The following is a 25,030-nucleotide window of genomic DNA, read 5'->3' as shown; positions in this document are numbered from 1 at the left end:
TATTCCATGCAGTTGAATGAAATAAAGACACTTCTGTTTAAACACATTTTTGGGATTTTGCCTCTAAGGAGTTGAATAGACCAGTCAACTAGCAATATTAGTCTTCCTCTTGGTCCCAAGACATGGGCATAATTGCTAATTGGGCTGTAATTGGGAGACAGAGATTTGAGATCACGCGCTTGTCTCATCAAAATTTCTGATAGCGTGTAAGGATAATATTGTTCCAGGATCCGTGAGCAGAATACATGATTGTTTATTAAAGTTGCAATGATGAGGAGATGTGGGAGAAGTGCAGTCCATTTTCCACCTTCTGATGAACACGACTTGATGCGCCGACGCTTCCCATGAGGCTCTTTAGTTGATTAACGTAATAGGCTTTCAAGAGTCCATGTTTTATCTGATAATTTGAGCCATTAAACTGAAGTCAAGTGTACGGTCACAGAGGCAGAGTCTTGTATCGAATATCTAAATGAAACCACAGGCTTTGAACTCCACCAGACATGTCATTATGAGATTATAATGTGGACTGAAGGGTTTTATGCGTTAGATCAATAGTTTGTGGCTATTTATTGTTTGAAATTATCAGCATACTTATTGTTTTGTGTATGTAATGCATACGGTTTTTAACGTGTTTTATATGATAAACTCTATTTTTGTTTATGAATACAAATTTAAACTAAAACTTCACAGTCCCAGTATCCAACAAAATAGCAACAAAAAAATTTAAGGAAAATTATCGAATTATTAAAAAACATTTTGGAAGCCAAAAATATTTTTTTCCACATATTTTAAAACATTTCCGAATAAAAACACACTGTGACAGTATTACGATTTTATTTTATATTCGCTTTACTGCGTCAACACATGTCAGCAATTTTACAAATTTATCAAACAATTTTTTACACATATGTTGCATTTATTTATAAAACAATTTTGTTTTAATCTAATCTACAAATAATTGCTTGATAGCCCCGTGTGGCAGGGTGTTTATTAAATAATATTTTATTCTGGTTTATGTACAATTCCTCGATGATGTGATTTCTCCCGCCTCGTTTATCTTCGTTCAATGGAAGTTGTTCACAAATATCATGTGGTTCATCAGTTGTCCAAGTTCATTTAAAAGCTGTCTCAGTTCTGGTGTCCTCTGGAAGAATCATTTCCGACAGATAAACAGTTGGCATTATCGTGTAGTTTCCGTATGTGCTTTTTTAGGTCAAAGTTCCTGCAGAAACCTTTCCCGCATGTTCCACAGGTAAAAGGCTTCTTGTCGTTGTGCGTATGCATGTGAAATGTGAGGTTATAGATCTGATGGAAGGCTTTGCTACAAATTGAACATTTGTACTGTTTCTCGCCACTGTGCGTCAGTTTGTGATTCTTGTAATTCCCTGAAAAAAAAATGAAAACAAAATGTAAGTGAAAACATTTTCAAAGAAGAGAGCAGAAAGGTTTTTTTTTCCAAAAAAGGTCAACGGTTCACAATTAAGTTACATTTAACAGAAGGGGTTCATTTCCAAGCCTTCTTTAATCAGTACTTTGCATGTTGAAGTCAAGAGTTGTCAAACTTTGTTAATTTCAAAGCCAAAACAGTCGAGGACTGTCGACGTACAAAGAAGGGAAAGGTCTGTGTCTTGACCCATATGAAATGCAAAAATGTTGTCAGAGTAAGTAGTCACGAGTAACAAATAAGGTTTACATTGATTTCATATAAACTCAATGCTTTGGTCTTCTAAGGCAGATACATAAATTTCTACTCAGGTTTGTAGGCAAATTAAAAGAAGCGCTTTCGATTTTATTTATTTATTTTTGCTATATTTAATGTATTTTATGCTATTTCAATATTAGAATGTCATACCTTTTTGATGAAATCCCTTTCCACAGAATTCACAGATGAATGGTTTATATCCGGCGTGAATTCGTATGTGTGTGTTTAACGTCGAGCTTCTGTTGAAAGCCTTTCCACACTGGTTACATTTATGAGGTTTCTCCTGTGTATAAAATCATAAAATGTCGCTTAGGCAAATAAATCATATAAATCTTAAGACTGTTTGTAATATAGCAAAAATTATGACAATAAAATTCAAATAAAATGTGTGCGTTTACTCACCTGTGTATGAATAATTTTATGTCTACACAATGTGCTTGCCTGGCGGAAACCTTTCCCACATACTTTACACACAAACGGTCTTGCGCCTGTGTGTACCGGCATGTGACGCGTGAGGTTATAGTGCGCATTGAAAACCTGGACAAAAATAAATAAAAGTATAATATTATTTATAAGCTCTGATTAAATGCAAATGTACACTTTTTGTACATTATTTAACATGCATTCTCCTGTACATCTTTACAACACATGCATTCCACAATTTACCTTTCCACAAACTTCACAGGTGAAGTTCTTGGGTTTCCCGTCAGCAGAACAGTTATTGGTTTTACTATGCGCTTTCACTCCATTCTTCTCCGTCAAATTGTGATTATCCCGAACTATCTGGTCCAACTGTCCAGGCAGGTGCTCTTTATGTGGGTATTGGGGTGTGGGGAATTTTTCGGGTGAAACGCACGCAAGTTTCGCGTTCTCCAACAAGAGGAGCTTCTGGTGCGCGCTTATGGCTTGTGCTTGTGAGTTCGCAATCGCCGAGGAAAGTAAATGTCCGTGCAGTAACTCGGACTGATGATAAGCAGAGTCCAGATAATTGAAATAACACAACGATCCGTTGGTGGGCATGGTCAGCGCTTGATGTATAACCTGGGGTTTGATGACCCTTGTTCCTGGCAACACCGAGTGCTTTACGCTTGAATCCGTTTTGCTGCAGACGCCGCAATTGGCTTTACACATCGCCGCCGAAGTGCAAAGAGCTCCCCTGAAATTAACTTTCCAAAACTCGGAATAGTTCATTAAAGCCTTGGCCTGTAGGTCGTAGCTGAACGGCTGTAATGGGATCATGCAGGGAATGGGAGTACACAAGCCGACCGTCTTCTTCCCTTCTGATCCCTCCAGTCCTCTGCGCTGGTCCGTTGCGCCTTTCGGTTCCGAAGTCTTGGACATGATTCTGTCTATGGAAAAAGCCAGGGACTTGGGTGCCGCCGTGGCCCCGCTCCTGTCGTCTAGTCTCGGGCAGGACATAACTGTCTCCAGAGGGAGTGAACTTGCCATTTTTACCGAACTTGGTGTGAGCATCGACCAGTCGCCCCGTCCTCTCCTGCTGAATTCCAGAGAAGCCAGGACACGCACCAGTTTAATAAGCACCTTGCTTTTACAATGTCACCCATTTGCATTCAAATGGCCATCCCCAGAACAATAGCATCCAGGGGTACCCGATTAATGCTCATTAACTAGTACACACAAAATTAACAGGACATTACAGAGCTCGTTAAGCAGAGAATAAGACAAAACCCCTCCCAGAGTCGATTCCTATTCAGCACTCGCGAAAATCTTACAGCAAACTTACGCCAGTGAGTCGATGTTGTAGTTTACCTTTTTTCTCCAAAGCGCACAGCAGATGTATTCAAAGATAACTGCGTGACGGCACTGTCACATTTTACGCGCAGTCGTTCGTCTCATCAGCGCGAGATCACTGTCTCGAGCACTTAGCTGACATCACTTGCTCTTGCTCTTATCAGGGTGACAAGGAAACGCCATCACCACAACTGTCCCCTTTCTTACCGCTCATTTATACACGGCCACGGGGGTGGTTTGCATGACAGATACTACAGATTATTATTTAAGTTTCTTGCCCCAAATCGTCTGTCACACACCCACAGCACATTTCACATTTATCATTCGTGAAGTGCAGATGGAGTAAATTAAAACTACCCTATATTGTCTACCCTATAGCTTTCATTATTATCATTATTATTATTACTTTATTATTATTATTATTATTATTATTATTATTATTATTATTATTATTATTATTATTATGCATGTTAGTTTTTTAATTATATTTGTTTTTATAGCAATAATAATACATATTTCGATTTTATACTAAATTATTATTCGCTATAATTGAATGGTATTTTGGGGGATGGTAAATTATACACTTATCACAATTTAATTTTTTTTTATTATTTATAAATATTAATTATTTTTATAGTGATCACATAAATCTGTATCACTATCATTTAAAATTTTTACGTGTTTGGGATTAAACGTATTTGTTTAGAAGCACTCGGGAAATGTGTAGCTCAGGTTGAATTAATAAGAAGGATTTGGGGACCGTCCGACTAGTTTCAATTTTCATTGCAAGTTACTAATCCTTGTCGCCGAAAATTGCTTTTCCATGCTGGTTTATACTTACTATTTGTACAATTGAGAAGGTCCCATTTCCACCTGTTTAGAGCAGATTGTGAGAGCAGAACCTCCCTCGGATCCTATTAAACGTTTTTCCTCCGTCACCTATTCAGAGGAACCAATTTTGGAGCGCGATTCAGAGTTCAGCCTTTTTCACTTTTAGCCACTAAAGCACTGCGTGGAACCTGGTTTTGTGTTTTTCTCAGATAAAGGGAAGGATTAAAAGAGGGAAGAAAAGACTTACCCTGACCAGAGGTATAGCGCAAAATGAAGGGAAAAAAACCTTTTAAAGCTGAATAAAAGTTTGCTGGAATCCAGAGTTTTGTGTGCTTGCTACAATGACCAGTCGCCCTCTCGTCTTTTTTAAGAGGGCTAGCTGAATTCATTTGTTTGCAGACGAATTCACCTGAAACTCACAACAAATTATTACTCAGAAAAGCCTAAAATGAGCTTTTCAAATTCAATCACAATGATTATGGTTATTGTGAGAAGAGTATAGCTGAAGTTGCTCATACAGGTTCGTCTGGAGATGTTGAGAATACAGACTTCTACAAGCATACATGCATACAGTATGATAGTACTAATTATGCTGTTTCTTTAAACAATTGTTATAAAAGCCACATTACGCGTTTAAAAGGTTCACTGATACTCTTTGGTTTTGTGGCATCATTTTAACACTTTGCAGCTGCATATAGACTGTTGTTTTTAGTCTCATTGCCTAATGCTGCTATTAGTTGTGTTTACTTTATTGTTTAGTTATGTTTGCTGTCATCCCGTATTTCTCGCTGAGAAACAAAACAAGCAAAAGGGAGTTGCCAGTTACGCACACCTGCAGTCGCAGTAGAGAGGGCTTTAAACTGCTTCCACTAATTCTAATCATATGTAAATGATCTAACTCTAATTTGAGTTTATTCAGCTACAATTACCGGCTTGTCCACACAATAAACATTGATCCTATTGCTGGAACCTCATTCTCAATCCGCTAACACGTTGTGAAATTAGCTCAAATTCCCATTTAAAGGACGCGCTCCTCTTCATTGAGCAGGATGCAAAAGACGGAGCACAATTTAAATGACAAATTGCTTGTGTATTATATCGCCTTCAATTATCGAAATACAGCACTTTAAATTGATTTTGTAATGGGAATAAATGGGCATTTAAAAAATAAAAAAATAAAAAACAGCATTTGTGTTTGTATGTTGCTTACTCGAAATAAACCGATTTGATTTATATTAACAATACACATATAAAATAAAGTAATTACAAAACTAAGTGTCTATTATTATATAAAGGATTTAAAGGTTATTTTTTATGACGTATCTATTATAATTTAAATATAAAATGTATTTTTTTCACACACATAATCCATCAACTGTGACTGCCATCGATGTAAAAGCACAAGTTTTAAACGCGATCAGCCTCTCAATGGTTGACTTCTTAAAAGTGATCAATGTGAGACTGATCCTTATGGAGAAGAAACCCTAATATGTCATTGTGTGGGCAAACTGAACAGTGAAGATGCAAAATATAGATCTCAAATTTGGCCATGAGCCAATTTATGCATAGACATACTTTTTGGGGGCTTTTGTTTTACTGTAATTCAGTGAACCATTTTTTGTGAATTGATTTTAATTTGTAAGCAATTTGCTGATTATGCATTTATACTGCTATTGTTTTTTCCTATATTCTATATGGACTAAAGTGTTACACTGCCATATGCAGAGGTCAATCTATTATACAGTAAAATAGTTGCTGTAGTAACGCAGCTGTTTGACAGTAACTAACTGTAGATGAAAATTTGTTATTTATTGGCAACAGTTTGTTTAATTAACAGGTTTTTGTCGTTACAGAATAAAACTATAAAATAACAGCCTCATGCAAAGCATTCTGAGAATCAAAAAATACTCATCAACCTTTTTCATTTACCCTTCATATTTTGGTTACAGAATGATTTGCATGAGGCTCTTACTTTAGTTTTATTCTGTAAAGTTTTATTCTGTTGATAAAGACTTGTTCATGTTTAATGTTTATTTAACTTTTAACCTCAAACTGTTGCCAATAAATAACATCAATTTAAATCTACAGTAAGTTGCTGGCAAACAGCTGCCAGTAATACTGTAATTTCTACTGAAATTTTTAACAGTGTGTTACTTTTAATATAACATTTAATGGAGTTAATACATGATGGCTTGCAAATTAAGTTAAAATGAAAGAACTTAAAACACATGATAATGATGGCACCTGTGAATTTAATAATGTTAGAAGTGAAGAAGTGATGTTACACTTTAATTATAAGAATTGCAGGACAAGAGAGATAAGTAGAGGTTGATCGAGACACAACCACACCTCCACAGACACATTCTGCCACACATCGTGGCAGGGATCCCACCCTTAGGTGTATTAAGGGGCAGAATTAATAAAGAACTTTTAGTCCATCTGTTCTCGAAGCAGTAAAGGAGTCATGATGAAAAGTATGGATTTTATTTTTGCTCTCATTTGTGTATATATATCTAAGAAGTGAGAACCACTGGTTCTCGTTTCAAATTATTTCAGTTTGAGGAAATGGTCTTTATAAAACTGATGTTTTTACTAAATGTGATCCTATCTGTGGAATTCAGGGTCATAAACTAACAATACGATTAGGAGCTTCAAATTCTGATTTGATTTCACATTGACCTTACATATTCATTAAAGACATCATGGTTATATTTTCACAGAATAATCTTTACATTATGTAGGATGATTTTATGTAAAAACAGAAAAATCACAAAAAACTATATATAATATAATAAACGATATATAATACACTATATGGGTGATTCTCACGAAAACTTGGTTTTAAAAATGTCAAGCATGAAAATGTAAAAATTGCTTAAATTTACTTTTTTCCCACCAGACATTGAAAAACAAAGTCTGGAGTAAATGGTAACATTAATTTAAAAACTTTTACTTATCATTTAACAGTTTTTGTAACATAATTAAAAAAATTAGTCCTAAAAAATCTCATTACCGCAACAGTCAGAAAACATCAACACTGACATGTTTTCAAAATAACATGACAAACCTGAAAGAACATAATTTGGAGATTCTGCACATGCATTTAAAATCAAAGTATTATGCTTCTATTAATTAAATTAACATTTAATAAGCATCTGTTGCGGTAATGATAATCAAAATGTCGTGTAAGCATTCTGACAAGACAATATTTCAAATTAACTGTAAAAAAATGATCTTACCTGGTAGCCATCTTGAAGTAACTGGTCCATGTGCTTGGTCACTCAAAATCAAACTTTATTAAAATTCTGTATGTGTGCTTAAACTGTTCTCAAAAAGTGTTGCGGAGGATGAGAACATCAGGCATGGACACATCATTTTCCTAATTTTTCTTCATTATTATTATACATGAATATTCAGTAAATAATATAATACAATGTTGCAATTATTGCAATTTATGACATAGTACACAGCAAAAACAACATATGACACAACACCTACATGTGCCTGAAAAAATGCCACAAGTGTGTGACACGTTTAGTGTTTATTATTATTATTTAATAAATATTGCTAGCTGATAGATGAGTCTTAATATTAAGCTTATAATGCATTAAGTGTTGAACAGAAGTCATGAACATGTGTGTTGGGGGTAAAAAAGTCACTAAAGTCCAGCTTATATCATTTGAAATTTTTTTCCAAATGCATCTGTTTGCACTTTTTATTTGAGGGAAACACTAACTATTGTCACCCTTAATCACATTCATAAATCCACAGGTAAGCTTTCACATCTTGACAAATAGTTGAGCAAGTTTCAGCACTTCACCACATCAGTTTTCTGTGGACTATACAATAAAAACAAACTTATACATAAACAAACCAATGGACCAGCAACAAAGTTGGTGAGAAAACGATGACAAAAGAAAAAGCTGTCATGTAAGTTGCTGTGGACTGCAAAAAAGGGCTGTTTTAGTGCAGTCTTGAGTCCTTTTGTCAGCCATGACGTCTGTCCTAAAGCCTCCGTGCATTCCTACAGCTGTCAAAGCCTCTGTTTCTCACCTGCACTTTCCACACCGCTCACCTCACTGCCTGTCCAATCACCTTTTATCAGCATCACAGACACATAGCACACATAGATAACATTGACATGGTCCCAGTATTTTCTCAATAGGTTTTGTGACTGTGTGGTCATCTCATAGTCATACACCACTCTGTGTCTAGTGCATGCTCTTATAGCCAGCTCTTTTCTCTTTTAAATTGTCTTTTAGTGCACCTTTCTTCTCTATTTTCCTTTTCTAGTCCTAACGTTCTTTCAAGTGCTGAGTGAACCACTTTTGCTCCTGCTTATTCGAACTGCCTCTATTTTTCTGACCCTTGTCGGTGTGCAGTGGGTTCTCCATAATGTCAGCACTGAATGGCACAGTGGTTTCCAAAGCGAGGGGGGACTCGACTGCACCTTTGATGCTCCGAGCAAAAGGTTTGAATGCTTTCTCCAGAACAATGACAAGGAGGGCTGACAAAGCCGCGGGTGCAGGGCAACCTGGGTAACCCTACTTCACCTTCCTATTCACCATTCACGTCCTTCATCTGTCCACCAAATTAAATATGGTCCGCAAAATGGACAAGGGAATGTCCCCTCCGGGGTTATGGGGACGGTGGAGACCTCGGGATGTGGGCGATGGGTCTTGTGAGTAAGGCTGGACATTAACATATTCACTTCAGGCTAGAACAGGTGGGTGAGCGAACAATGAGTATGAGAGCGAGGGAGAAATGCGAATCGGGAGATTTGATTGGATGCAGAGGATGTGAGCTCATTGCTCTCAAGGGCCTGATTATCCACTTTAAATTTATTTGAAGCATATTTGTGTTTCTTTGTTTGAATGTCTTAACTTATCAGACTCTCACATGACATCACTGTGGAGAGGGCATGAAGTACAGCTTAACACTATGGATTTGTAATTCCCAAGTATTGCTTGATAAAGTAAAATACTTTTTCAGATTGCAAAGCATTTATTTACTAATTTTCCAGAGCATTGCACATTATGAAGTTTACTTTGTAAAGCTCTTAAAGTCTATCTCTTGGTTTCACAGACATGGCTTAAGGCTAGTCCTAGACTAAAACACATGTTTGAGCTGTCTCAACTGAAAATAACTTGACAGATGTTAAAATATGCCAGTGTCATTGATTATGTCTCAAGATACACACTAGTAATGTCTTTTTCTGACATGTTTATAAAAGATACTTAAACATCTTAATTGAACTAAGGCCTAGTCCTGGCTTTAGCTAAGCCTTGTCTGGAAAACCAGACTTGCATTTCATTGACTTTAGGGTTATTAAAAAAGGTATGAACCCAGCATGTTGGGTTGTAATTTAACCTATGCTGGGTTGTTTCAATTCAAAATGCTGGGTTGTCTGAACCCATTATTGGGTCAAATATAAACAACTTCTGAGTTAATTTAACCCAACGACTGGGCTTGACCCTTTTTGACTCAACGCTGGATTGAAAATAACCCAGCATTTTTTGAGCATCCACAATGTTTCATTATAAAGCAGATTATTTGACATATTTATTTAAAAGAACAATTGAAACGTAAGTAATGCAAAGTATGATAATTTGCCTAGCAAGATGGCCAAAATAAAAAAATGCTGGGTTATTTTCAACCCAGCATTGGGTCAAAAAGGGACAAACGCCATTCTGTTGGGTTACCCAGAAAATGCTTATATTTCACCGAAAACAATATGTTTAAATAACCCAGCATTTGGGGTTCAAACAACCCAACATAGGCTAAATTGCAATGGGTTGGGTTTGACCCACAATGCTGTAAATCAAAATACATTAATTTGCTTTGTGTGCCGTATATTGAATTACAGTGCAATGCTGTAAATTAAAATACACTCTAAAAAACGTTGGGTTGTTTTTTCAACCCAACTGCTGGGTTGAGCCAGTTGGGTTATTTTGTTGGGTTGTTTTATCAGTATTGGGTAGTTTTTATGTAACCCAACTAGTTGGGTTAAATGTTGGGTAATTTTGAAACAGAGCCAACTTTATAGATACATACAGCCGTTTCTCAACATTACTTTCTCTGGTTCACAAAATGTATTTTTAAAATAAGTTCAGGCGAGAATATATATGTACACTCTAAAAAATGTTGGGTTGTTTTTACTATTGGGCTGGGTAACTATTGGACAGAACACATTTCTGGGTTAAAATGACCCAAATAATGGGTTGTTTTTACCCAACTGCTGGGTTATTTTTTAATCAACCATTTTGAAACAACCCAGCAGTTGGGTTAAACAACCCATTATTTGGGTCATTTTAACCCAGAAATGTGTTATGTCCAATAGTTACCCAGCCCTGGGTTAAAAACAACCCAATATTTTTACAGTATATGTTCAATCGATTTGAGTGTATGTTGCAGTCGATTTGTAATTTGCATTTGTGTGCTGTATATTGCATTACAGTGCAGTGCTGTAAATCCAAATACAGCAACCAATGTGCTGCCAGTACTGTGCTGTAACAATACAGGGAAATTGTTAAGTGTGGGTTCAAAAAACAACCCCAGCATTTTTTAGAGTGCAGGTTTAACATCTCAATTGTTGTGATATTAATATATGATTGGGTTTTCATACGCGTTACTGGAAAAATGTACCAAGATGGCCACAATCAAAAAATGCTGGGTTATTTTTAAGGAACAAACGCCATTTTGTTGGCATTTTTTTTGGTTACCCAAAAAATGTTTTTAGATATTTTACCCAACAATAAATTAAAATAGCCCAGCATTTTGGGTTGATATTGCAACCAAACGGGTTGGGTTTTTCCCTTTTTGACCCACAATGCTTTAAATTAATGCAGTAATTTGCTTTGTGTGCTGTATACTAAATTACAGTGCAATGCTGTAAATAAAAATACAGTAATTTGCTTTGTGTGCCGTATATTGAATTTTGGTGCAATGCTGTAAATTAAAATACTGTTACTTGCTGGCAACCAGTGTGCTGCCAACAATACAGGGAAATCGTTAAGTGTGGGTTCAAAAAACAACCCCAGCATTTTTAAGAGTGCAGGTTTAACATCTCAGCTGTTGTGATATTAATATATTATTGGGTTTTCATACGCATTAATGGAAAAATGTAGAGTCACAAATCAAGTTGTTTGAAATGCGCCAATCCAAAAGGACAGAAAAGATTGTGATAAGTCACTGTTGTTAAGATCTCCCCATAAGCCCATTTACATGGCCAGATATGACACACTTTATCCTCTGAGCCATTTCTGATTAAAGCGGGATGATCATCTGATCTCCATCACTTTGAATCTGACGGCGCTCCCATGAGCCGAACATAATGTGAGATTGCTTTAAACATTAAGCTATTCATTTCGCAGAAAAGATCACAAAAATAATCATGCCCGTTGTTCGCCCGTCCTAATGCAGAGATAAGACGGTTGTGGGTGGGCTTAAAAAAACCTAAGAGGCTTTAAATTGTCCTTGTTCAAGTGATATGACATCTACCTGTTTACTTAGAGGGTTTACTTGGTGATGCAAGCCGGTATGAAATCCCCCAACAACACAAGCGGTTACGTCTCCGAGTCTTAGAACAGTCGGCCGTAGTCTGGGTGTGAGTCTTGTCATCACACAATGGCATCTGTTCAGCTAGGCAGGGTGAAACTATGCACGCTGTGGACTGTGAATTGAAACGTTTAAATCTAAAACGACGTTGACACACAAACGTAATCTTGTGCCGTTTTCTCCGTGTCTCTGTGTTTGCAATTTCTCTTTTTCATTTGCCCAACACAATCGTTCTGAGGTCACACGCTGTGCTTGAAGTCGGGGCGCGTCTCCAAACTCCTCTCCCGCGCAGATACGAGTGTGAACCTAGGGCCAGTTCTTGTTGCGACGGTCAATTGGAGAATCTTTTATTTGGATACACTTATCATTCCTATTTCCTAACCTGATTGAGGCTTAAAAGCCAAAGCAGCTCAGATCGTGCCTGAATAAATCTCCTTGCCTATTAATCTGTCACCGGGTCCTCTCCCTCTCAAAATTGTTGCATTGAAGCAGGATTTATGAGGAAATTAAATGTATGATATCCGAGTCTCGTCGTACGGCACACGGAAACGGAACATTTCTTTTCTTCTCTGTTGATTATGCTGGAATCAGAGCGAGTGTGCCACCTCAGAGAAAGCGTACATTCCCACAATTAGGTCACAGCGGCAGGCCACAGGAACATATTCTAACAGCGGGCCTGTCTCATTTGTCTTTCCCTGCCCTGTGCCCCTGCGATGAGGAACAGACCGAATTGTATCTGTGGGTTTGGATCGGAAAGAGTAAAGAGATGAAAAGGCAATTTCCATCTAGTTAAAGCTTTTCCATTCCTTTCTCTTGCTCTGAGTGCTGCTTTATTGCCCATAGTCAGTGCTCCAGGGGGTTAAATGAAACACTTCACCTTAGTTAAACTTAACAATGTTTCAATGGGCACTACATACAATGCAATTCAACAAGATGACGGTGTAGTCATATTACAGAAACATCATCAGTGTGCAACGTTTCTTAATGGAAGAATGCCATTTTGAATGCAAAAGATAAATAAAATATAAACATTATGCATTATTTAACAATATAGATATATACGTTAATAATGTCCATTATTAACATTAGGTGTATTTTTCCTTCTTAAAACCTTGGTTGTTATCAAGAGTTGTTTTCAAGCAAGCTATGATAGAGTTCATTCCATCTTCATTTAATTTGTAACAGTATTATTATCTAATCCCTTGTATTATATGTATTGTCTGGAAGACCAGACAGATTTGTTTTGAAAATCTTATATGAAAAATGTTAATCTGGTTCAGAAGATCTGCCCTAGGACTGCTTTGTGTCATCTTTGGTCAGTCAAATCTCCTTCTGTCCTTGAACACATGCACTGAAGATGAGCTATGACTTAATCCCAAAATGTTAATCTCAGACTTTTTCTTTCCTATTTTTGGTGTTACAGTTGCTGTTATAAAATACTTTATTTACTGCATTCAAAAAAGACCAGTGTTGCGGTGTAAAAATCCTGTTCCTAAAATAATTTATTAAAGGAATAGTCTACTCATTTTCAATATTAAAATATGTTATTTCCTTAACTAAGAACTGTTGATACATCCCTCCATCATCTGTGTGCGCGCACGCAAGCGCCGGAGCGCGCCGCGACGCCTCGACAGCACCCAGCCTAGCCCCACCCATTCAATGGCACCATCCAGAGACAAAGCCAGAAGCGACCAAACACATCAACGTTCCTCCCATTCAAGACGAGTAGTTATACGAGCAAGTTTGGTGGTACAAAATAAAATGTAGCGCTTTTCTAAGCAGATTTAAAAGAGGAACTATAATTTACGGCGTAATAGCACTTTTGGGAGTACTTCGACTTGGCGCAGTAACACCCTCCCTCTTCCATTATGAGAGTGAGAAGGGGAGCGGACTTTTCAGGCGAGTCGAAGTACTCCCAAAAGTGCTATTACGCCATAAAATATAGTTCCTCTTTTAAATCCGCTTAGAAAAGCGCTACGTTTTATTTTGTACCACCAAACTTGCTCGTATAACTACTCGTCTTAAATAGGAAAAACGTTGATGTGTTTGGTCACTTCTAACTTTATCTCTGATTGGTACCATTGAATGAATGGGACTAAGCTAAATGCTATCGAAGTGTCGCAGCGCGCTCCAGCGCTTACGTGCACGCACACAGATGATAGAGGGATGTATCAACAATTCTTAGTTAAGGTAATAACATATTTTAATATTGAAAATGAGTAGATTATTCCTTTAAGATCTTAGTAATTTACCAGAATTGAAATTCGTTAGATATGCCACAAGGTTTACCAGCAGCAGACCATAATCTTGTGACCTAATATTACAGTTATTAAAGAACAATAAAGATACAGAGTTAAAGTTATTTTATTTTTTAAGCCCGATTCTCGCATTTCCACTGTGGGTGTACATAAGGCAGACGCAATATGACTCCACCAGTTACTTTCCACAAAATCAAAAGCTTTCGGTTAAGATTGCTGACAACTGGGACATGCAGCTACTGTACAGAGGGGAACAGAAAGCGCAATAAACACAAAACAACAGTGTCAATGATGGAAACTGGCAAGCATTTCAAGAGTATTCAGTTGGAACGATTGGAAAAGTTTTGTTTAAAAAAAGACTAAAAATAAGTGTACAAATTAAATACCTTCTCGCTATTTTCTCCCAAATACAGAATAAATAATTTCAAAAATATTTTTAAATTATGAATGGCTTAAAAACATAGAAAATTGTTGACGTCAGTTAAAGTATATCGCAAATAAGATATCACTGTAAAAAATGTGCAGCATTTTTGTTAAAAAACTTTAACTTATAAAATCAAGTTAAATCAATCAAATAAAATCAATCGTGTAACTTCATTTTTTAAGTTCTGTCAACTTTTCACAAGCCAAAACTTCAAATAGTAGGTTGAATTGACTTGCAAAACCAAGTTGTTTTAACCTGCTGCATTTTTATTACAGTGTGGGAATATATTGCATCTCAAAATTACACCTAAAAACATATCACCGTTCCTATAACCCGTTAAAAAAGTGTCTAAAGTCTTTTTGGGTGAAAAACACATTTTAGATTATTGAGTTATTGTGGAAGTTTTATATATATATTTATATATAAAACATCTGAACATGTTAGTACAACCATGTCAATTGGTTTACACTTAAAGCAAGTAATAGGTCTGTTATGTACCAATAATGTATTTACAATACGTTTAAGAAGCGGCAAACAGATTTGCATTAAACAGGGACACACAACAAGCTTTTTTCCTTACCATCTCACACAACATCATTTACAAATGATACTCCATATTGCTTAAAAACATTTAAAAATGAATCAAACATGTTTAAGGAACATCAAATAAAATTAATTTGAATTCTTTCGACAAAAATTTATTTTTTAATACTCATCTCAATTGAGTAGATATATTTGTTTTATAATTGTTCATTGAATTTGGTCCCTTGTTTGTTAGAAACGTGACGTTAACAACATCCAGACATGTACAAGTGATGAACAGAAGTGTACATGCATCAATATAGGCCAAGATAAACATGGCTAATTGTTCACACCTAACAGTCCTGGGCAGGAGTTAGTCGTCTTCATCGCTATCTTTCATAGATATTCCTTGCATCCCTCCTTCTCGTACAGATGCTGTAGCCTCTTCAAGAATCAGCCTGTTTCTTACTGTATCATACATCTTGCTGTTCAGGGTGGAGTCCAACACGCCTTGTAGTCGGAAATCACGATACTTTTTCTGCAAGGGCAGATGGTAACATCATAACAGTTATAGAAAGATAAAGTGGACAGTATTTCTTTCATCACATTGGATTATTATATTATATACACACAAAAAAATTTTGATCAATGTTGATGTTATTTTTATCCCCAATGAAAAAAATGCAGCATGAGGTTAAACAACTTAAGTCAATTCAATCTACTATTTTAAGATTTGACCTGTGATAGGTTGACATAAACTATAAAACAAGTTGAAATTGTTTAACTTAATTTGTTTAGTTTAAATATAACACAAATATATGTTGATTTGACAAAAATTATGCAGTTTTACAGTGCATGCCAGGTAAATATTGGACAGAATAATGTAAAAAAAAAGAGTAAAACATCTTGATATTGCCAGTCAATTCTACCTACTATTTTAAGTTTTGATCTGTGCACTGAAAAAAATTATTAATTGAATTTAATCAATTTTTTAAGGTAAGTGGTTGCAATCAATTTATTTAAGCTACATTTAAACAAAAGTTTTATATTTTATTTTACTTTACTAATCTTTTTTGTTTAAATGTAGCTTAAATAAATTGATTGCAACCACTTACCTTAAAAAAAATAACTTAACAAATTAGGTTAAACAATTTCAACATGTTTGTATAAGTCAAAGTAACATAAAAATATATGTTGATTCAGACTGATCTCACGGAAAGTCGTGTTATAGTCACAAAAATGTAATGTTTGTCCATGCCACGAAACTCTGCCCTTTTTGTACAATTTTTTTTTCGTGTCACTTACATTTTTCATGTCATTTTATGTATTGGTTTCTCATAGTATTTTCCTATTTTCTTACCATTGTCGCTTGGGGTTTGGGTTACAATCACTTTATGTTACATTTTTCGACATCCTAACTAGGGATGCACCGATAGGATTATTTGGGGCCGATACCGATTTAAACAGACAACTTCTGGCCGATACCGATGCCGATACCGATATTAAACACTTGTATACAATACTATACAGTTGGTCTATTAGCTAGTTTATTTCTGCATCAAATTATTTTTACTGAACATGGATTGGATCTAATTAACATTCAACTGACCAACATAATAAGAGAGGCACAAATTAAGCTTAAACAAATATAATAAGACACAGCATGACAACCTTCAAAGGTGGTTTTTGCTATTCAGCATTTATTTTGTTAACAACATTAACTCATTTTTTGCATATAATGGATTTCTTTATGCAGTTAATTAATAAACAATCAGTATCGGCCTTTCTTGTGCTATTGCCGATATGCCGATGGTTTCAAATTCATCAAAAATCGGCCGATAAATATCGGCGGCCGATACATCGGTGCATCACTAATCCTAACCCAAACCCCAACTCTAACCCCAACTCCAGGCGAGAATAGTTTTAAAAGCGGAAAAAAAACATGTTGAAACCAATACATAAAAGTACATCCTAACCCAAACCACAAATCTAACCACCAGCAACAATGATTTAAAAATAAGAAGAAAAAATGAGAAAACAATACATAAAATGCCACGAAAAAGACATTTGTGCGAGTGACACAAAAAGCTGAATTTCATGCCATGGAAAATAAATAAATTATTCAAATTTTTCGTGACTAACACACGACTTGCCTTGAGATCATGTTGGTTGATTTTGACAAAAATGCAGCATTTGTTTTTGCCATGATAGGTTAAAATTGACCCAAGGTTATTATAACCCATGGATGCATAACAACAACCCAGTTGAATCTTCATGTTTACTTCTAATGTGTAAAACATTAGTATTACATGAAACTCTGGAATGCTTGATACCAATTGACATTGCAAGGTCTGCTAAACCACCTGCTCTTTCTCTTACATAAACCATTTTATAGAGTTACATTATATAGTCACTTGCATAAGGATCTGTAAGTCTTAGACAAAAACATTGTGACTGCTTATACCTTCTGGTATCACTAATAAATCTCTATGCTGGATCCCAAAAAAAATGTTTTTTGTTCCTGCCTTCAAATTTGTCAAATATAAAAAACCCAGTCCGTGAGATCTGCATCCACCATATCTGCATACACCATATAAACACCGAAAAAAAGCGTAATGGCATACTACGAAATCCTGTTGATCTTTCTGAAAAACTGAGCAAAGGGGAGGCTGGAGAGGATGACTTTAACCTGACTGCTCTTATCCCTGATTGGTTGTAATGTGTGTGCATTTTATAGCTCGTGTTTACAAGCAGATTTAGTGCTACAATTTTTTGCTGCACATTTGGGTGACGTTGAATCTATAGCAGTCCATCTACTGTAATTGACATTCATTCATCTTTTTCATCATCCATCAAGCTTCAGAGTTAGTGGTCATGGATGCTTTAGTTTTTACCTTTACAACTCTGATGAGAATTTTCAGCTGATACACATGCAGCTGCAGGTCCATACGGTCTGTTAGCCAGGTGCCCAAGAGATTCATTGTGCTGGTGTACCATTGCTGAAACACAAATACATTGTTCTCCAGCAAAGACAGACACACATATATATGCTGCAACACACAAAGACTTATGAACACACAACACAAAGCACATGTGTGTAGGTAGTAATTTTATATCAAGAAGGCCAAAACACCAACATCAGATTATAAAAAAAATCCACAGCCTTTCCATCACAAGACCTCCAAAATCTCCAGTAACCTAGTCTAATACAACTACTACACCAGCTAATAGAGTGGCAAAGGGATGACGTATTTTTACAGGCCAACCCGGAGGTCAGCGGGACACTGGTTCCAACGCTATCTCACGAGAATTCGTACATATTTTACGAGTGGGTTAATTCGTATTAATTCACACGACCACATTCTTAAGTTTTGGTACGATTTAGGTGCGGGGTTAGGAGTTCGGTTTCGTTGTTTTCTTTTCATGAGAATCATATAATTTGGCACAATTAACTTCGTATGACTTGATACGAATTAGCCAACCCGCAAAATACGTAGGATTTCTCGTGAGATCAGGCTGCTGGTTCCCTCGCAAAAAAAGTTCATTCGTGTTTTTCATAGACTCTTGGATTAACGCAAAAACGTTTTGTCCAACAAGTTAATCTTCACAGATGAATAAAAATTTTATGAATTTCAAAATGTAAATTCGTTTACAAAAAATATAAAAAGCTAAATTTTAACTTCAAAATTCATAAAAGTCGTGTTCATCTGTGAAAACCAACATGTTGGACAAAACGTGTCAAAAACTTACAGATCTTATTTTTTGCAATAATAAAAAAGTCTATGTGAAAAATGAATAGGTGTCCCGCTAACTTCCTAGGGGTTGGCCTACAAAAAAAAAACTCATCCATGCGGGACCCCATACCAAAGAAGAGTCAAATGTAGGTGTTCCCCAATTTTATGTTTTTAGAGTTTGCTTTTACAATTTTTCGTCTTTTAATTTAGCATTAGGTTCTGATGGGTAAACCAGTCTAGCTTGGAAAAGAATATGATGCCAGAATAATCCTTAAGCTGCATTCAGACTAGCAGCGACAAGCAGTAGCAGAGCGAAGCAATCTCATTGGTTTCAATGGAAGCTAGGCGACTTCCGGCTATACGAGCGACAGTAACCGTTGGCAAATGGATGGCACGTGTCCAATCGCACAACAAAGTTGAGAAATGTTTAACTTTATGCAAATTATGAGTGACATTCGGGAGCGACTACCAATGAGAACGAAGCAGGGGAGTTCACGTCATCCGTCTATCGTCAGTTACTGGAGTGGACGTTACTCATTTGTTCATGACAACTAGATACAGAAACGGCTCTTTTGAAAAAGACGAGCGTCACACAGCGACAAAGTCGCTTATAATGTGAATGTACCTTTAGACATACGGCTATAAGAGACACTGAGAGCAAAATGGTGACATTTGAATGGGGGCCGTTAATAAGTCTTCCCACATACTTTTGCCTCAGAGGAAGACCTCCTGTCACAGGCATGATCCTCACCCAAACCTCTCCCTGTCTCCACAGCTCCACCCAGGAACAGCTAATTAACAGTTTCAGATCCCATCAGCTGTCTCCTTTTCTGCTTTGGACATCGATCATGAGAGATGTTGCCCATGTTATGCCAGCCACAATTCTGCCCTTAGCCGGTTCAGCCTTTACTTCGAACCGCTGCACTTTCTGTCACATTGAGAGAGTAACATCCATCATTCCCAGCGGAGACGTTGTCTTTACTGCAGTCACAATGAGCTAGCTAATGTAACCGTGGCTTTGGGTCTTTTAGTCGTCTTCTCTTCTCTCTTGATGTCTACATTTTGTTGAAACTAACTGAACTCAAAGCACCTCCTAAATTGCCAGTGCACTTTGCTTCTGGGCTGCAGATGCTGGGCCGTGGGGAGGATCTGGGTTAAAGTCTAATTGATTAGTTATGATTGAGCTGGGCTGATGGTAATCCGAGCTGACTGAGTCTCAGCGGTTTAGAAGCTGAGCATATCGACCCGGAGACGCAGGAGAAACTGCAGAGCACTTGACAGTAACAATATGAGGTCTCATAAATATGCGAAAATGTTTTCGTAGACAAGAAGTACATCCCTATGAAAATGATAAATTTAAGTCAACAGAGAGTAAATCTACCGGGGGATTGGGGCATTTTGAACCCGTGAGGGGGCACCAGTAGTGGTCTTGAATAAGTAAACTTGTTTTGCATGAGGAACAAAACTAAAATCTGCGCTAAAGCCCTGGGACGGTTTCAACAACATAAACAAGCGGCTTTCGTGGAACACACGTAACTTACGGTAAACTCTGCTATGAATAAATAACAACAAAGTCCTTTTAAAGTAGTTATTTATATAACAAGGAAAATAAACAACACGTAGATGACCTAGGAAACCAAAACCTTTGTTATTTTCGACGAGGTACCCGTTCAAGAGCTCAGCCCAGAAACTAGTCAGGCCACTAAACAAACAGAAACTGGAAGTTCCGAACAGACGCGCAATCGTGTCACCGCGCTTCATCGGAAGCACATCCGTTGTTACGGTCATGCACCTGGACCGAAGTGAACCTCCGGTCTGTATTTATTGATCGGTCTGGCTAGTGGCTAAACTGATCTCTGAAACAAATACCTTGTCGAAAATAAAATGTTTTGGTTTGCTAAATATAAGGAGCATGGATCACAACTCTGCGGAAAGGATTGGCATCCAGGCAATAATTCAAGGACCTGTAGCTTACTGTATACATTAATTTTACACAGCTTAATAGCTTTAAAGTTATCTTAATATATACGCATGAGATGTAATATATCAACAAAAGTAATTTAATTGTCATTTATTTCCCTTGTTATCAGAAATAAACTACTGTAAAAGGACCTCGTTATTGATTGTCTGTGTGGACGACTACCAAAGTTGAGTTTAGTCCTCAAAAGCCGTTTGTTTATGTTGTTGCTGCTGAAACCATCCATAGTCTGTTTTTTATGCATACACAAGCGTACGCCTTGCAAAGCATAGTATATTTGACTAATACACATGTGCTAATGTTCGAAGCATGTGCATTGCGAGAAATTGCAAAACCTCTCGTGGCCTACATACGACTTGTGGGCACATGTTCGAGCTACGCATACAATATGAGTGGTTTCAAAAATCCTGTCAATGCACATACAGTATGCACACAATCTTCTGATGACGAAAACTGCATCACGTAAACTGCACGTGGACCCTCGTGTACGCGCAAAACATGTACCATACTTCAACCTTAAGTCTTCTGCATACATACATAAACACCTTTATAAACCTAAAATGGTCACTGAATTCTCAAAGACAAAAATAACTTTTTGATGCATTTGTTGCATTCACATCTACTTGTCTTGTGTGACTGGGCATGTGGTCAGATCTGTTTGTGTTCTCTCTCTCTTGTCAAAAGCCTCAAGTAGTAAACATTACATAACTCACTGAGTCAGTCATACCACAAGGATGATAAAGTCTAAAGCTCAATCTGTTGAAGTGGTACGCTAATAAATCTATGATGCTAAGGTTCAAATAGTGGCATGGGTGTATCACGCGTTTGATCTGGTAAGCGGTTCACTCTTGGAGTGAATCAGATCTGGGTGATGCTCTGTGAGGGCTGGTGCTCTGTGCCTGTGAAAGATCGGGCAGCCGGGCCGTGATGGACCCCTACAGGGAGGCCAGACCTGGAGCAACTGCTCTCTCTCTCACACTCATGTCCAACATTTGTTCCTATCATAATTTCCTATTTCCTATGAACTTTCATTGACACCCTTGCTTATCTAACTCATCAATTCATTAATGCAAAGCATCTTATCATTGTGGCTATATATGCTAATATAAACTATACATACATACATGTATTACCTACTGCATCTATATATTTCTTTGTCTTGGATCCAATGCGTCACACTCTTGCTTCCTTAAACACAAATATAGACTCATACTGAAGACAAAGAATCACTAAACAATCACTACAACTATCTGTTTATGTAAAGATATATATAAATTAGGGCTGTCAAAAGATTAATCACGATTAATCGTAAACACAATGTTTGTGTTTGCATAATATATTTGTGTGTGTATTGTGTGTAATTATTATGTATATATAAATACACATATACATGTATACATTTAAGAAAAATGTTATGTATTTTATTTATTTATATATAATATAACATATTTCAAAATCTGAATAAAATATATGTATATAAAATATATATATTCAGATTTTGAAATATTCTCAAATACACGCACGTGTGTGTATTTATATATACAAGATTATTTTACATAGTGCACACACATATATTATGCAAAAACAAGCTTTTTTTTATGAAACTGAATGTTAGAATGGGAAAGAAAGGTGATTTAGCGTGGCATGGTTGTTGGTGCCAGACGGGCCGGTCTGAGTATTTCACAATCTGCTCAGTTACTGGGATTTTCACGCACAACTATTTCTAGGGTTTACAAAGAATGGTGTGAAAAGGTAAAATCATCCAAGATGCGGCAGTCCTGCGGGTCAGAGGAGAATGGGCCGACTGATTCAAACTGATAGAAGAGCAACTTTGACTGAAATAACCACTCGTTACAACCGAGGTATGCAGCAAAGCATTTGTGAAGCCACAACACGCACAACCTTGAGGCGGATGGGCTACAACAGCAGAAGACCCCACCGGGTACCACTCATCTCCACTACAAATAGGAAAAAGAGGCTACAATTTGCACGAGCTCACCAAAATTGGACAGTTGAAGACTGGAAAAATGTTGCCTGGTCTGATGAGTCTCGATTTCTGTTGAGACATTCAGATGGTAGAGTCAGAATTTGGTGTAAACAGAATGAGAACATGGATCCATCATGCCTTGTTACCACTGTGCAGGCTGGTGGTTGTGGTGTAATGGTGCGGGGGATGTTTTCTTGGCACACTTTAGGTCCCTTATTGCCAATTGGGCATCGTTTAAATGCCACAGCCTACCTGAGCATTGTTTCTGACCATGTCCATCCCTTTATGACCACCATGTAGCCATTCTCTGAAGGCTACTTCCGGCAGAATAATGCACCATGTCACAAAGCTTGAATCATTTCAAATTGGTTTCTTGAACATGACAATGAGTTCACTGTACTAAAATGGCCCCCACAGTCACCAGATCTCAACCCAATAGAGCATCTTTGGGATGTGGTGGAATGGGAGCTTCGTGCCCTGATGTGCATCCCACAAATCTCCATCAACTGCAAGATGCTATTCTATCAATATGGGCCAACATCTCTAAAGAATGCTTTCAGCACCTTGTTGAGTCAAAGCCATGTAGAATTAAGGCAGTTCTGAAGGCGAAAGGGGGTCAAACACAGTATTAGTATGGTGTTCCTAATAATCCTTTAGGTGAGTCTATTTATATATCTATATCTATCTATCTATCTATATATCTTTATGGAACAAATATGTTTTTTCTATGATATCACGTATCACCTTAATTTTTAACGAGTGAGTAGAGAAAGGTTTGTCCGACTATACACTGTCAAAAAATTGGTCCCAAGCTGTTACTGGGGCAGTACCCTTCAAAAAGGTCCTAATATGTACCATTTACGTAAATTTTTACTATTTATCTATTAAGAAAGGCTTGTTTCTTTTAGGAATATTTGACTGGATGATTCTTTAATTAAACTTTAGGAGTGTAATTTATAGACACGAATGAAAGTATCAGATCAAACAGCAAATATTCCAAATAAAATTCTACAGACTTGTCCACTTGGTCCGTGTCCTGTCTGGTCTTGGTTGTGAAATGAACAGTGCTGGCAGTGGGACATTGTTCTGCTGTCATCTGAGAAACAGAAGATTCTCCCAGAGCGCATTATGTACCATGGCGCTTTTTGGATATTGAGCAGCGGGAAGCTGGCAATAGCTGCTAGCCAAAACAGGAGTATCGTGACTCTGAATGCATAATGAAAGAAGCGGATATGGCAAAGAAAAAAATATCTGTGATCATCTAACGAGTTCCATCTGATATTGGAAAGCACAAGCGCCGTTCGTGTCTGCACGTGTGTGTGTGTGTGTGTGTGTGTTGGACGTGTGTTACCATTACCGATAAGACACACATGAACATCTGCAGGGTCTCCACACCTCTAGCGGGGAGCGCTTGAAAGGCTGGGCGACCTCCTGCCCCCTGCCACACCACGCACATGCACACACGCGAAAAAGCCGAGCTCCTAAGCTCGTGTTCACACTCTCGTCTTTGACATGTTACAGGAAGCCATAGCGCCTAGCAGGGGGGCAACAAACAGAATTCAGTGTAAGGTTGCACATCCATCCACCCCCGTCGCAGACGCGCACACTCGCGATTTTCTTTTATCAAATCTTAAAACACCTGAAGGCTAGCGGCTCCTGCGCGAGATCGAGTAGAAAGAACGAGCCGGTGAGGGCCGGGCTCGCAAAAAACACACTCTTACAAAAGGAGGAATGCTGAGGAGGGGCGGGGGTCTCTGTGGGGTGTACGGGGGGATTACAAGCAACCTGTGACTCTGCCTCTTTCTGCCCTTGCTGGTGGTAGAGGCTCTATATATGTGTGTGTGTGAAAGCAGGCCCGCTCTCTGAGGCCTAGGCTGGTTGAGAAGCGCTCCTGCTGGGACCCAGCTGTGTCTGCAATTAGCAGTAGGGATGGAATGATGATGGCTTCTAGCGCTGATGTTAATGCAAAGCGACAGGCTTGTAGAGATGAAAACAGTAAGAAAGAAAGAAAGAGAAAGAGAGAGGGGGGCTGTTGCTCTTTAACTTCATAGTGTAATACTTGCATTGCTTACCATTTTTCAAAAATCGACTAAATCGTTTCTGAAAGGTCCTTCATTGGGCTGTTTGGTTTCATACATTTAAACATACGCAGAATCTTTTTGTTGTACGAATGGTGGTTTGTAGTGAAAAAAGATTTTACAGATAATAAGGAACAAATTGACTGAATTGACTTTTGACTGAATGGTTCTTTTATGGCACCGCTGCTAAAAGCACCTTTATTTTTA

The 25,030-nt window shown here is 37.4% G+C and overlaps 2 protein-coding genes across 10 annotated transcripts in view; both read right to left on the bottom strand.

The window, feature by feature from the left end:
- Positions 1-489: 489 nt before the first annotated feature.
- fezf2 (FEZ family zinc finger 2) lies at positions 490-3,799 on the bottom strand. Its single transcript, XM_055185211.2, has 4 exons — positions 2,369-3,799; positions 2,105-2,239; positions 1,853-1,985; positions 490-1,385 (listed from the first exon to the last, which is right to left on the bottom strand). Exons 1-4 carry the CDS (start codon positions 3,173-3,175, stop codon positions 1,129-1,131), a joined length of 1,332 nt encoding a protein of 443 aa, XP_055041186.1. The 5' UTR covers positions 3,176-3,799; the 3' UTR covers positions 490-1,128.
- Positions 3,800-14,190: 10,391 nt separating this feature from the next.
- cadpsa (Ca2+-dependent activator protein for secretion a) overlaps positions 14,191-25,030 on the bottom strand; it is a 137,572-nt gene continuing 126,732 nt past the window's right edge. For 7 of the 9 annotated variants that reach the window (XM_055185076.2, XM_055185072.2, XM_055185075.2 and 4 more), the window contains 2 exons: positions 17,941-18,045; positions 14,191-15,584 (listed from right to left, as the gene is read on the bottom strand). In XM_055185076.2, the coding sequence (XP_055041051.2) occupies positions 15,420-15,584; positions 17,941-18,045 (270 nt within the window). In that variant the 3' untranslated portion in view covers positions 14,191-15,419. The remainder of the gene's footprint in view (positions 15,585-17,940; positions 18,046-25,030) is intronic. The other 2 variants (XM_073875993.1, XM_073875994.1) reach the window with 1 other exon arrangement.

Source organism: Misgurnus anguillicaudatus, chromosome 14, assembly GCF_027580225.2.
Source record: "Misgurnus anguillicaudatus chromosome 14, ASM2758022v2, whole genome shotgun sequence".
NCBI lineage: Eukaryota > Metazoa > Chordata > Actinopteri > Cypriniformes > Cobitidae > Misgurnus > Misgurnus anguillicaudatus.
The sequence above is the reverse complement of the archived record's forward strand: the minus strand, read 5'-3'. Positions and strand labels throughout refer to the sequence as shown.